Source organism: Gadus macrocephalus, chromosome 13 (genome assembly GCF_031168955.1).
Source record: "Gadus macrocephalus chromosome 13, ASM3116895v1".
In the NCBI taxonomy this organism is placed as follows: domain Eukaryota; kingdom Metazoa; phylum Chordata; class Actinopteri; order Gadiformes; family Gadidae; genus Gadus; species Gadus macrocephalus.
Genome location: NC_082394.1, coordinates 2,683,178 through 2,697,160, shown reverse-complemented (window position 1 = coordinate 2,697,160; position 13,983 = coordinate 2,683,178). Strand labels below are relative to the sequence as shown.

The 13,983-nt window shown below is 43.6% G+C and overlaps 2 protein-coding genes across 2 annotated transcripts; one reads left to right on the top strand and one right to left on the bottom strand.

Annotated features, from left to right (window-relative positions):
* The first annotated feature begins 2,523 nt into the window (after positions 1-2,523).
* rplp2 (ribosomal protein, large P2) lies at positions 2,524-4,039 on the top strand. Its single transcript, XM_060069708.1, has 5 exons — positions 2,524-2,650; positions 3,100-3,223; positions 3,309-3,357; positions 3,465-3,569; positions 3,912-4,039. The coding sequence occupies exons 2-5, from the start codon at positions 3,101-3,103 to the stop codon at positions 3,986-3,988; spliced, it is 354 nt and encodes a 117-aa protein (XP_059925691.1). The 5' UTR covers positions 2,524-2,650; position 3,100; the 3' UTR covers positions 3,989-4,039.
* A 2,435-nt stretch (positions 4,040-6,474) lies between these two features.
* LOC132470804 (uncharacterized) lies at positions 6,475-12,111 on the bottom strand. The gene is made up of 6 exons (XM_060069680.1): positions 11,556-12,111; positions 10,210-10,861; positions 9,413-9,520; positions 8,918-8,979; positions 7,669-7,938; positions 6,475-7,493 (listed from the first exon to the last, which is right to left on the bottom strand). The coding sequence occupies exons 1-6, from the start codon at positions 11,571-11,573 to the stop codon at positions 7,455-7,457; spliced, it is 1,149 nt and encodes a 382-aa protein (XP_059925663.1). The 5' UTR covers positions 11,574-12,111; the 3' UTR covers positions 6,475-7,454.
* Positions 12,112-13,983: the final 1,872 nt, after the last annotated feature.

The window sequence follows — 13,983 nt, the reverse complement described above, 5'->3', positions numbered from 1 at the left end:
CGGAAAGGATTTTTCATGAAAAGGGAACTCACTGGCTGTGTCTTCCTCTTAGTTGCTTGCGACTAGTTTGATCTAATCAAAACTTGGACATGATAAAAAAAGATCTGTGACCTGGCTATTGCCAGACCAAGCTCAATCGTAGATGGCAAGTTGGTCTGGGGAGCCTGCTGTCATTTTCTTCAGCACAAGAGGCGTGGTCAACGGGCGTAGTTCAAATTAATCTGTACGCAATTGGCTGCTTGCCGTCGCTACCCTGTTGTCATTGTGTTAAACCAGCCAATAGCATGCCAGGGGGAAAAGGCAGCTTGGTGATCGGCTCAAGTAAAAGCGGACTGGAAACAGGAAGAAAAGTATTGCTCCCGTCCTCTCTCTAACGCCTAATGCCCACTGCACCGACAGTCAAAGGACTCCGAAGGCGTGGCTGACGGATGGGGGAGCTTTCTGGGGTCGTCAGAGCCCGAGTAGTGTCACAGTGCTTTAATTTGGATACGTGATCTGATTGGATGACTGATCCGTCGCTGCCGAAAAAGTTGAAAATTTTTCAACTTTTTGACGGAGCCTTCAGCGCACGGATCCACAATGCATTGCGCGTCCGTCCCCATTCAATTACAAACTGAATGGGGACGGACGCTGCCTCCGTCCGTTGACTGAACCCCATTGACTTTGAATGGGGACGGACGCGCAATGCATTGTGGATCCGTGCGCTGAAGGCTCCCTCAAAAAGTTGAACATTTTTCAACTTTTTCGGCAGCGACGGATCCGTCATCCAATCAGATCACGTATGCAAATTTAAGCACTGTGACACTACTCTGGCTCTGTTGACCCCGGAAAGCTCCCCCATCCGTCAACCACGCCTTCAGAGTCCTTTGACTGACGGTGCTGTGGGCACGAGCCGCAATTCAAATCGCCGGCAGAACGGGTCGCAAATTTGATGATGAGACAATTACGATTTAACGAATCACACGTCACTGAAGATTTCTAATAAATATCCACTTACAAAATATGAAATATAAGATTGCCCTCTTCCCAATTGACCCTTCACAGAGGAGAACCGCCGTAGGGCCCTGATCCAAGGCCCCTGCCCACCTCGCCCCCACCCCTACACACACACACACACACACACAGACGTAGTCGGGGTTCACCATGTCCGACGGAGACAGCGACCAGGCGATGGAGGCGGACGAGGAGGCGGAGCTGGACAGCGACGAGGCCGCCCTGTTGTACTTCAGCCGACAAGGGGACTTGCGCCGCGCGTTACCATGGGACCAGTGGTCCTTCCGGGAGAAGGCCAACTTCATCATGGACCGCATCTTCCTGGGCTTCCTAGCCGTCTTCCTGCTGCTTCTGTTCGCCGAGGTGTGCTACAAGGTGTGGTACCTGACCGACGTCCGGAAGATCGCCGCCTTCCTGACGGACGCCAGCGGCGGGCTGTTGGATTGGCTGTTCGCCAAGGTGGAAGACGAGGAGCGGGTGGAGTTGTAGTGGGGCTCATGTTTGGGTGTTTTTTTTCTTTTTTTTTTTACGTCGTCCTTATGTAATTTCACTACATTGTTGGTTTCTTTGACATGTTGTAATGCATAATCATGCATAGTATTAGCGCTAAATAAATGCGCATCATTCTGCATGATTGCTGCGTTGCGTACGTTTGGCTACTAGAGGGTGCTGTTTATTTTGGTGTGTTGAAGAAAACACTACTCTTTAAAAATAGCCATAGGACAGCGCATCGATCGATCAATGACAATGATACATGAATAATACAACTTTTGCTGTTGTATGTCAAATCCGCGGGCTAGTTTTCGTACTACAGTTGTAAGATGTATCGTTTATATTTTTTCCAAGTGTTTGTAATTCTTTAAGATTCAATAAAAAATATTGGATTGAAATTGCTATTTTAACATGAAAAATTTTATTTTGATAAAATGCTAATTAAATGTTATAGAACAGACTATTTTCTTCTGTAAAATACAACTGTGTCTGACTCCAAATAACGATAGAGAGGTCGACTGCAGCATATGCAAAGTAGGCCTAATGTAAATATCCTATATAGGTAATCGGGCGTTCTAAATAGGTTACTTGTTCTATGGCACAACAGGCAATGCTATTCTAAACATGAACCAAGTCCGAATCCAATGTGAGGGTTTCTGCTCAACCACTTGCACTCAAACACAATAGTTTACGCATTGCAATAGCCTATTACATCGTGCAATTCAATAAAAAAGGAAAGTGAGTTCGTGAATGGAATAACATCCCGTCCAAGAGAGACGGAGAGGAGGCAGCGGTCTTATATAGAAGGGAACCTCGCACTCCGTTCTTAACGGAGATGTGGGACGTCTCCACACACATTATTTATTTATTGCTTATTTTGAAATGCTTCCGGTGTTGTCTATATCTATTTATTTATTTTATTATTTCGAGCACAATGATAATTATATATGACCATATGTGGCACATATTATGTTCAGAAGACAACATATATATATATATTTTTACATTATTACTCGATTTTGCTATTGGCCTGCAATAAAACGACGTCACGCACAACCGACCAATCGCATCACCACACTGACAGCTGTTACCGTTTCCGGTGACGTCGTCCTCCCTCTTCCGACTCTCTCAGCGTGTCCGTCGTTTCGTGTCTCTGAGACTTAAAGTGAGTTAATATATATCTTATTTTGTATAGATGATGAGTAATTGCTACATGTCGTTATAGACTACTTTTGATAAGACCCACGGGTTTCTGTCATGGTTTATACGACCCAAAAAGTTAACGTAGTAATAAAGACGACTTGTGTTTTGCGGTCTACAAATGGCGGCTCGGGGCGCCTTTTCTCTGAAGCCATGCTGCCCCGAGAGCCCTGACGGTGTCATATTTATATCTCCACTAATACTACTTTAGTAGCTCAAATCACTCGGAAAATATTAACTTTTAACGCAAACAATAATCGTGAACTAGACAAATATATCCGTCTGGTTAGACGGTGGATCCGGGACATGTGCTGTCAATACAGGATGCCATGTTTCTAGAAATGCGTCTTCGTGAGTCAGGTTGATGCACATGGAACACGCTGAAATGTGATATGTTCTCCTTGGTGATCACAGAATGCGTTACGTGGCCGCTTACCTCCTGGCTGCCCTCGGCGGCGCCGCCAGCCCATCCGCCAAGGACATCAAGGCCATCCTGAGCAGCGTCGGCATCGAGGCCGACGATGAGCGTCTCAACAAGGTGGGGTTAATACCCAGGTTAAATGTGTGTGGTTGTAATGATATGGCTGGCGTTTGGCTGACTAAATCTTCCTCTGATTGTCCAGGTGGTGAGTGAAATGAACGGGAAAGACATCAACGAAGTGATGAACTCCGGTATGTGAATTTATTTTATTTCATGGAAATCGCACGTAGATGTTGTTTTTTACTGTAAGAGGAATGCAAACCCTCAATATGCTGACTTTTTTTATTTTTCTCCTCAGGTCTCTCCAAGTTGGCCTCCGTGCCAGCAGGTGGTGCTGTCGCAGCGCCTTCTGCTGCCGGTGGTGCGGCTGTTGCTGCCGCCGGAGCGGCGCCTGCTGCTGCTGGTGAGTCCAATTACACCTGTTGGATGACGAATATTTCATTACAATTCAGAATTCTCTTCATTGCATTGCAAAATAGTTGTATCTCACCTTTTTATGTCTGTACTTGCTTTGTTATATATCCTACATAAGAGTTATTATTATTAAATAAAAGGTGGTTTTAGATTTGCTACTCCAAATCTATTACTAAAGTAATCGCATAACGTATAGCCTGTATTATATTGGCAATTATAATGCTGCATTGTCATTCTGTATATTAACATGGTCGAGGCTACGATCATATACATATTATGAAAGCACAGAAGACAAATGTCTAATTTTAAATCCTTTAATTTCCCTTCACAGCGGAAGAGAAAAAGGAGGAGAAGAAGGACGAATCCGAAGAGTCGGACGACGATATGGGATTCGGACTCTTTGATTAACTCGCCTTCTCTGAATTTGAAAAAGCAATAAAAATGTAAAAGTTTACATAACATACTTTGTGTCGACATCTTTCTCAATTCCAATCGCTTAAACATTAGTAGGACACATGTCCGATTACGTGAGCAGATTTGGCCTCGCGCTCAAACTAAAAGTGTGCTGCTGTTTACAGAATGAGGAAGCTGCGGTCTGTGGTCGGTCAACCCTGATACTGGCCTGTGGCTTGTCCTGTTGGGCTGGCATGAGAACTTGGGCTGAGGACCGGTGACTAATGTAGTATCGGGAGCCTTATCATTTGGTTTTATGGAACCTGTTGTCATTTGGGCCTCAGACACGCTAGCCATGAACGACAGTGATACGTGATAGGCCAGCACAATATAGTTTTTTGATGCCCTCTTAGATTATATTTTTTATTAGAGAATTATTCTCTAATGGAATATAATTATATATTATTAGAATGTTGCAAACAGCAGGATGAAATATTTGCATGTTTGTAAATTAGTATCGAGATGTTTTTCATGTTTGTATCAGATGAGGGGAAAGTAAAGATGGCTTGTTCAACTCCTAGCCAAACAGTTGTGGGTTCCATCCCTAATGCCTGCAGTCCTGCCATTAGCCCCTAGAGCAAGATGCCCCAATTACCTTCTCCCAGGTTTACCTTTCTAAATTCACCATGTCGTTTATTATATACTTAAACATTGAGGTAACCATTATTATAAGACTCATTAGAGAAATAGTATTGATGACCTAATTTAAATAAGGACCTGTACTAATCTTTTAGTTTGTTATTGCCCTGACTTAATACAAGACCAACCATTTTTGTAACCTGGCTCTATTCACTATTCTGGCAATTCTCGGGAAGTGTTGGAACAGGTTATTGCGTCTTTTAGGTTCAGACCGATTTTGTCTTGCACTAATTTCATGTGAAAGGAAAGGCTTGACAGGATATTAATAATTTTCCATTATGCACGTTTGACTAGCTACATTGAAAAAATACCTGTGGAAATGGGTGTGGATCTGGCAAATTTGACATCTCTACGTATGAGTAATTGAAAATAAATCTGATCAGACATTAAATATAGGTTTGTTTTCACACCGATTTAGTGAGGTATGTCCATCAGAGGTTTTATGTCTCATCGACTAATTCACCTGCTGCTTCTCCGGTAGAAGAATAGTACAGATGCTATCATAATCATTTTAAATGAATTATTCTAGTATTTCTGACAAGGGTTGGCACTTAGCAGTTTATACCGAAACTTCTTCTTGGAATTTCCTAGCGAGTCCTCTTTGACATGGAAACTTTTCCCTTAGCAGTTCTGGTAAAGTGATCCTATACAGATAGGCTATGTTTGGTCTTTCCAGTAAATGTCTAAGGGAGTGGCTCGTCATTCTACACACACAACACAAACCTGGCAGCCAGTCACATGCATCACCTTATTCGGAAGCCTGCAGCAGGTTCACTGTTACCGTAACCCACCCATCTACAACGCCCAGGGCCTGAGCTGTTGTCGTCCTGGTCTTTGTGGATATCTGCTTTGTTATTCTGTGTCCTGTACTTCTGCTGTGACACCAACATTTCTTGTTTGGGATAGATAAAGAACAGTACACCCTATATTTTCTAATTTGTATGTATGCAGGAAAGCCTGGTATGTTTGACCACCAGCCAAAAGGTTGATGGTTTGACCCCAAATGTCTGCTACTGTCGACCATAGGCGCCCTTGAGCCAGTTGTATATCCCTGCCTGCTTATTAGGGGACTTTGGATACACAGTAAATAGTTCACTTTAAAAGTTGAGTAGTTATTTGGTAACACTAACAATAAGGGAACCTTCATTAACATTAATTAACATTAGCCATTGCAGTCATAAGCATTAGTATACATTATTTTAGCATTAGCTAAGAGGAAGTTGGTTAGCGTTGGGCATGTGTGTTGTAGTTTTGTTCCTGTTAGTTAAAGTTACTCTGGACACACCATTTCCAATCCTTAGTCGTACTCGTGGGTAAGGGTAACCCTAACACTATTCAATTATGTATAAATGAATACATTAGTTAACATGAACACCATCAGCAAATGATGACTAGACTTGTTAGTCAATGGTTATTGAACTGCATTTTCTTAATAGTTAATTATTCGACTATAATAGTTCAAAGTTAATCATTGTAACCTTACTGTAGTTACACGTTATTAAGTAATTCAAACCAAACAGGTAAGAGGGAAAAGTATGTTAGTGTCTTCCCTGTAGGGGCATGCAAGTGTTCGTTAGGGTTCGTTACACACAGAGAAACCAGCCAGTTTATCCGATGTGTGTTGAAGACTGCAGCTTGCCACGTTTAAGATAACGTAAGACAGGTCTACTGTGTGATTGGCTCACCACAAAACGGTTATCTTTATGAAGACTATCATTTTAAGACTATAAACTGACTGTACAAATAACTTGATAACTTCATCCTTGTCGCAAACCCACCGCAGTAAAAATCCTCACCAGCACTTGTATAATACATTGTTTATTTGGATCCGTGTCATTGTTCCATCATATACAGTACTTGCACTTGCTACATCTATCTTATAAAGCTTATTGAGTTATAAGTCTAGACTAGAGAAGTTATTTCCAAGACATGAAATAGTATGAAATAGTCCTCATCAGCATAAATATGAAAACCGGCTGTTGGGCATTATTTGTCCTTTTGACCAGTCAAACACTATACCATAAAACCTGTTTATTTGGTTTCCAAATAAACACAAAGCCTAATGGTGATGTCATTTTTATGAAATTATGTAAAACATATAGGCTATGTATATTCATAAATAGTTGTCTACCTTTTTAAGAAACGTATTGTTGTCTGATGAATGCCAGCATTCACAATGAACAAAAGTGTCATACAAATCACATTATATTTAACATGTTGAGAATAATGCATGACGATTCTTTCTGCACTCCAATACATAAATCAATTATTCAATACACATTCACAGTCACCAAACTTATAAAGCCTTACAAACAGATGAGAACTGAACAACCAACTTCATAGAAATGTTGGATTTGCATCTACATCGACACTCTTGATACTGTGTGACAATCTGCCTAATCTAATGAAATACTACACCCGTTGCTGTGTACCCATCTTACGGTCACTACTTCTCCTTTTGTAAGTGTTTCTTCATAAGAAGCCACATGTGTCTGAACCAATGCCATTCGACTGGTTCTTCCACACAATGCGACATGTTTGCGAGGGTTGCCTTGCCATTGTCATTGTTTGCCTTGGCCTTTGGTAGCAGATAAGGGCTGGCACATTGTTTCACAGGTTTGTGTACTCTGTGTCTGATTCGGATCATGATTGGGCTGGGGAACCACCCTCTACCCTTGTAAAAAACATACATGCAAGTGAAAGAGAAAGTGTTGCTTGGTTACTTCCCCCGTCTAACGTTAGTGTTGGCGTTTCTTGTGACGATCTTCCTTCCTTGGGTGGGTCAATCATCAGTGTCTGACCAGGGGTGATCTGTACATGCCTGTCAGGAACACACAATAACTTTTTTTAAAACATCGAAGTCCACTTTGGAAATCTTTTATAACCCAAAGTAAAATCGAACTCCTAACCCTTAAGAGCATTGAGCCGAGGTGTCCAACCTCCCAGCCCCGTCCCCCCTGCTAGTGGCAGGAGGTGCGCCCTTATCGGAGTCTCACCTGCGTGTATTCGAAGCGGTCCGCAAGGTAACGGTTGCCCAGGCCGGTGATGTAGCCCACGTTCTGCCGCGAAAGCCCTGCCAGCCTGGCCGTGAAGTCCAGGGTGAAGGCCAGCTTCACCAGCTCTGGAGCCGCCACCGGGCGGGGCAGTGAGGGGGCCTGGCTCTGGACAGGGGTGGTCTCCTCCTCCAGGTAGTTGTCGGCCAGCTTCTTGAAGGCCGGGTACGACATGCCCTTGAAGAAGTTGCTAAGAGTGGGGTTCTCCTTCAGCTGTGGGGGGGGGGGGGGTGGGGGGGAAGGAGAGGAGAATACTGTCATTGAAAAGCAAACTACTGTATAGTTTTAGCATGCTAGCATGCTTTTAGACCCGGGTCAATAAGGATCAGGTGTGGGAGCAGACATTACAGAGACAGGTCACTCAGGAGAAGGTAGGGGTTAGACATGTCATTAAGGAGCAGGTAGGGTTTGACAGGACAGAGAAAGCTCACTAAGGAGCAGGTAGGGGTTGGACAGTACGGAGACAGGTCATTAAGGAAAGGCAGAGGTTAGAAAGTACCGAGGCAGGTCATTAGGAGCAGGTATGGGTTAGACGGTAGAGAAGCAGGTAATTAAAGAGCAGGTAGGGGTTAGATAGCACAGGGACGGTTCATCAAGGAGCAGGTAGGGGATAGACGGTAGAGAGGCAGGTTACTAAGGAGCAGGTGGGGGTTAGACTGTACAGAGACAGGTCATTAAGGAGTACGTAGGGGATGGTAGGGAAGCATGTCATCATGGAGCAGGTAGGAGTTAGACAGTAGGGAGGCAGGTCATTAAGGAGCAAGCAGGGGTGAGAGATTGGGGATGAAACAGAAATCTTTGGATTGTTAAATGTATTCCCGTAACATTTCAATCATTAAAGATCTACTTTATGATCCCATTCCATCCACCATTACTTTTTAACACACTCTTTACCCAAAGGTATATTTAGACTCTGATTAGAAGCTTCTTTCCTTTGAATTCAGAAACGAGTACACATTGGAGTGAGTCCAGCCAGCTATAAAAGCCATCCCATTTTTATGGGATGATGAACAGTTATGACTGTGAATGAACTCTGAGATATGGGAGATGGCGCCAATATTGACCGGACTATCGATACTGCAATACTTGTACTCTAGTCTCCTCAACACAAGCACTAATGTGTTTGTGTTTGTTGAATGTGTACTTTGTGGTTACTAAGCGTATCGGGTTGGAGTTTTGTTACCATACCAACCTTTTCATCGATGGCGTCTCCCTCCTCTTTGGTCAGGGCAATGATCCTGTTGATCACCTCCTCTGTAAGCAGAGAGAGAGAGGAGGGTTTTGCAAGCCTTACTTTTTAAAGGGTCTGTAGGCAAGATTCAAGTACTGTCGTTTGAATGTGGTTAGAAATGCCATAAACATCGGTCAGCTGTTAGTGAGTGAAATTCGTACTGAAAATAACCATTTCCATTTAATTCTCTAATTGGTTCCTTTCAATTACAGGTGCGGGAAACACAACACTTCTCTATTGTTGTTTATTCTCTCTTCTCTGTTCTCTCTTTATACTCTCAAATCTTTCCAACAGCACCTTGAGTACAATACTAAAGACCTAAATTATACTTCTACTTGGATGACACATGAAGGTTGTGTATGAGTCCGATAGATCACACGCTTCATCTCATGGCTACATTCAGAGGACTCTGTAGACATATACAGTGGACACAGATACAAACATAATGGAGCTCACCATTCGTCATGACTTTCTCGTTAACTTGAGTGACTTGGCGGACAATCAGATCCATTTCCTCAGACACCTTCTCGAAGTAGGCGTAGGTGGGTTCCACGTTTACGATGGCTACAAATCAAGGAAACAAAGCAAAAGGTGAATAAACAGCATGTTCCTTGATTTGAAATGAATGTACCATTGATCCCTGTTGCGACATAATAACCATTGATTTCTGATTGGTGCGATTGATCGGCAAGTAGGCTTCCCCATACAAGGGATTTATCTTGGTATGTTGGTCCGAAAACCACTTGCAAAATACAGTGTCTCAACCAAACGGTTCTGGGTTCGATCCCCAATGTCCAGAGCCTAACCCGTTTGTATCCTTGACCAATAAGCGCTAACCCCTAAGCCCTAATGGGGCAGTATGTGTATCAGGAGCTAGGCGGGTTGGCTGGTAACTGGAGGGTTGCTAGTTCGATCCCCGGATCCTCCTAGCGTCCGAGTGTCGAGGTGTCCCTTTGCAAGACACCTCACCCTCACTGCTCCCGACGAGCTGGATGTCGCCTTGCATGGCTGACACCGTCGTCGGAGTGTGAATGTGTGCATGAACGAGTGAATGTTAGGCAGTATTGTAAAGCGCTTTGAGTGGCCACTGATTAGAAGAGCCCTGTATAGATGCATTCCATTTACCCCTTACCATTCAATCAGCTCCAGAACGACCTCAACTCCCACTAAGTTCCTTTGGAGTCAAACACTGGGGGCGTAACTAAACATCAGAATCATGCACAGGAGGAGAATGGAGATCGAGGGGACCTCACCTTCCCCGACGGACACGGTGATGTCTATATGATTACTCTTCTTGAAGGACTTGGACCTCTTGAAGCTGGATAGCCTGGTGCTTCTCTTTCTCCTGGACTTCTTCCTCATGCTGCCGCCGGTGGACAGCGGGAGGCAGGTGGCCGTGACCTCCGCCTGCTCCCCATTCCGGGACTGGAAGATCTCCATCGAACCCCTCGCCTGCTGGGGGGGGGGCCCGTCCGGCTCGTCCTCGGTCCACTTCTTGGAGAACAGGCCCAGGAAGCTCTTCCACATGCTGGGCTTCTTTGTCTTCTTGGAGACCGACGCCATCGGTTTCACCTCCTCCTTCTCAAGCGGCTCAGGAGTGCTGGGGTTCGAAGGGGAAGGAGGAACCAAGCCGACGTCTTGTCTGTGGGCGTCTGGGCTGGGCGACAGGTGAAGCGAGGGGTCGCTCGAGTGGCGCCGCACCCTCCGCGGTCTCTGGGGCTTCGGGACCCATTTGTCGGCAGCGGGAGGGGGCTCGGGGGGGCCGTTCCCAGCGCCGTCGTTCAGGCTCAGGCTGCGCTTCACGTAAACCTCCAGCAGGCGGCGGGTGTCTCTGCGGTTGACCGAGATCAGCTGGCCGTTGTACTCTTTTTGCTCTCCCGACGTTGCCATGGTGACGGGGATGTGCTGGGGATAAAACGAAACCCGTAAATTGTAAGAAAATCCCAACGCGATCCGAAACCTCTCGCCAGGGATTAATACAGTGCGTTTTTTTATCGCAAATCGTTTTTTTATCGTAATTTATCAGAGTTTTTCATTTTTAAAATATGATTTGATGAAAACAGGAACAGAAACAGTTGGAACCCAGTACAGTTCAACTGGGAGTCAAACACCCTGACTATAATTAAATTAAATTAAATTGTATTTGTATAGCCCTTAATCACCATTACAGTCTCAAAGGGCTTAACAGGCCAAATATTTATGACACCCCCCTTTACCCAAGCCCCCACTAGGGCAGGAATATAGATCTATAAATGCGTTGACCAGTTATTGTTCAACACATGTAGGCCTTGGTGGATGATCCATGAACAACATGTTCAAACAACAGAGCCTGCCTGAGGGCAGGCTGCACGTGATGTCATTTGGTATTTTACCGCCCGCTAAGGAACCCATCCAAAATGTCACATTCCACCTGTGTCTGTCTTTTTAAAAAGTATCTAAAAAGTATAAATCTTAAAGTATCATTGCTCTGTGTAAACCTATTTTTTGTACTTTTATGGTACTGCAATGCATGTACAATAAATGCGGAAAAGAAACAAATAAGGAACCAAATAATTATTTAGGTGTGATGGTGTGTAGATAATGAGGCTATGCGACTCACCTTTATTTCGGAACCCATCCAAGTTTAATTGACCGATCCAATCGGTTGGTGGACAGGTGGATCAAGACAGCCTATGCTCCTGGTCGAGGTGAACTGTCCCGCACTCGACTAGGAAGACTTCTTTTGACGAGCGGCTCGGAACCTTAGGTAATACCAGGCGCCCCATGTAGGGACTTGTTGATCTTGTTGCTCCTCCCTCTTCTACCTGCGGCGTGTCGTCACCCTGGGGGCATCAGGTTGACTTCATCGGGTAAGCCCCGGGAGAGAAGGAGATAGTCAGGTGCTAACGCTTCTTGAACCTGCTCACATTTCCTTTGAAACATCCCATCTCCTCGCTGTCATGCGTTGGTGCGTCGAGGGAAACACTCATGGATGGAATGGATTTTGAGTGCATTTTCGATTGAATTACATTCCATCACAGCCGGTTTGGTAATCGTCTTATCGTAGCCACGTAGCCACGTAGTTGGGAAAGAGGCAAAGTCTCGTGTCTATAAGGAAGTTGTTTACGGTTTAGCAGCAGCCGATGTAGATTTATCTAGCCTGTGCCCTTCCGTGGTTGCTTCATGTAATGCAACTCTCTCTCACACACACACACACACACACACACGCGCACACACGCACGCACGCACGCACGCACGTGCACGTTCATGCAAACACAAGCTGCGTTATCTTACAATGTTTTTGTTATTATGATGATATGATATAACGTATTATCTAATTGTCTCTTTTAAATGAACTAGCTAGCCTACAGTGATTTTACGCCCAGGCTCGATTAATTTAGTCATTGATCCAAAAATAGCCAATGTAAGAATGATACTCGAAGTCTGTTTAATCAGTGGTGTGTGGAAGACTGGAACACGTGGCGTGGGAATGAATGTGTCAACACAAGACAACAGAGGCGAACGGAAAAAACGATCAGGGACCAAAACATGACGAGCGAAACCTAAAGGAACCGAACTAAACGAAAGAGAGAGGGCGGGGGTGGGGGGGGGAGAGACCATTTCCATTAAAAAGAAGAGAATAGCCTATATAAATCATTCATACGCATGTGGATACAAATAAAATGCATATATATAGCATTTTTGCAGACCTTTATATTCATATTTATTCATTATCACGTTAAACCATATTTGCATGCAAAAATAGTGTATATTTAACATCCTATAAGGTAGCTATGTACTTAGGCTATTAACTGGTTTTATTCAATGAGTTTACATAGTCTTGAGAAAACAAATAGGTTATTTTGCCAAACTGCAAATATGAAGTGTTCGTGTACATTATTTTTCTAATTATGCGTTTATTTTACAAATCCATAGTTCCATGGTTGTATTTTGTATCATACAGTCGAGTCATTAGCAATTATATTAATGTCCTGTACCTGCACCGTAGTGCCACTAGGGATCGCGGTAGACTAAAGTCTGATGACGGGACTAGACTGGACCGTGCCTGACAGCAGGACACTCGCTCCCCCTGCAGTCTACATACAGCGACGCATAGAGGAACCCTGGTGATATTATCCTCACGGTTTTAATTAATTACCAAATCAAATTAGTTTATTCTAATTTGTAAGCCAAACAAATCAGAATATTAAAACATTCACAATACTTCCATATTTATATTCAAAACATTAGTCTGGTTACTCCATACATTCCTATCGAGCTTTTTCATTAGGTAGGGCTTTATTTCCCGTGATAACCATGAAAGGAAACATTTATGAGTGTCGTCCCAGCATGTCTACCCCCGAACTTCTGAGTGAGTCAGTGGTGCAGAGCCGCCGTGGTGCAGTTAAAACCTTTATTCACATTATTCAGCTCACTCTGCCCCCTCAGGCCGGGTAGGGAACTCAACGGGTGCGTATCGACTACTGTGCAGCGAATGCCAACCGACAGATTTAGACCCAGGGTTCTTTGAAAACATTTATTGAATAATAGATCAATCAAATGAAGTACCACCAAGGTTTCTGCCAGTACTTTTTAGGTGTCCAGTCGTTGGAAACAACAAGACATTTGTCATTTCTCAATCTTCTTCTACCTTCTCTCTGTAAGTGTGTGTGTGTGTGTGTGTGTGTGTGTGTGTGTGTGTGTTTGTATATATATGTATATATATATATATATATATATATATATATATATATATATACATGCATAAGATGTGATATAATAAAAGTTGTATTATAGCCTACATATATATATATATATTATATATACGTATAGGCTATAATACAACTTTTATTATATCACATCTTATGCATCTAACCAGTTACAATGGGTTTTAATTGATGAAAACAAGCAAATTATAAACAAAAAGAAACCAACACAATGCGGGCTAAAACAGTAGTCAACATTTGGTATATTTCGCTACATAATTAGATACACCTTAAAGTCCTCCCTGTTGTTCCAGCATTGTCCCGGCGCTATCTGAAGGCCAG

Coding starts and splice junctions, on each gene's coding strand:
- rplp2 (XM_060069708.1), top strand. CDS start 3,101: ATGCGTTACGTGGCCGCTTACCTCCTGGCTGCCCTCGGCGGCGCCGCC. Junction 3,224..3,308: donor ACGATGAGCGTCTCAACAAG/GTGGGGTTAATA, acceptor CTGATTGTCCAG/GTGGTGAGTGAAATGAACGG. Junction 3,570..3,911: donor AGCGGCGCCTGCTGCTGCTG/GTGAGTCCAATT, acceptor TTCCCTTCACAG/CGGAAGAGAAAAAGGAGGAG.
- LOC132470804 (XM_060069680.1), bottom strand. Junction 9,521..10,209: donor CACCGTGTCCGTCGGGGAAG/GTGAGGTCCCCT, acceptor CTTGATTTGTAG/CCATCGTAAACGTGGAACCC. Junction 7,494..7,668: donor ACCGCTTCGAATACACGCAG/GTGAGACTCCGA, acceptor TGTTCCTGACAG/GCATGTACAGATCACCCCTG.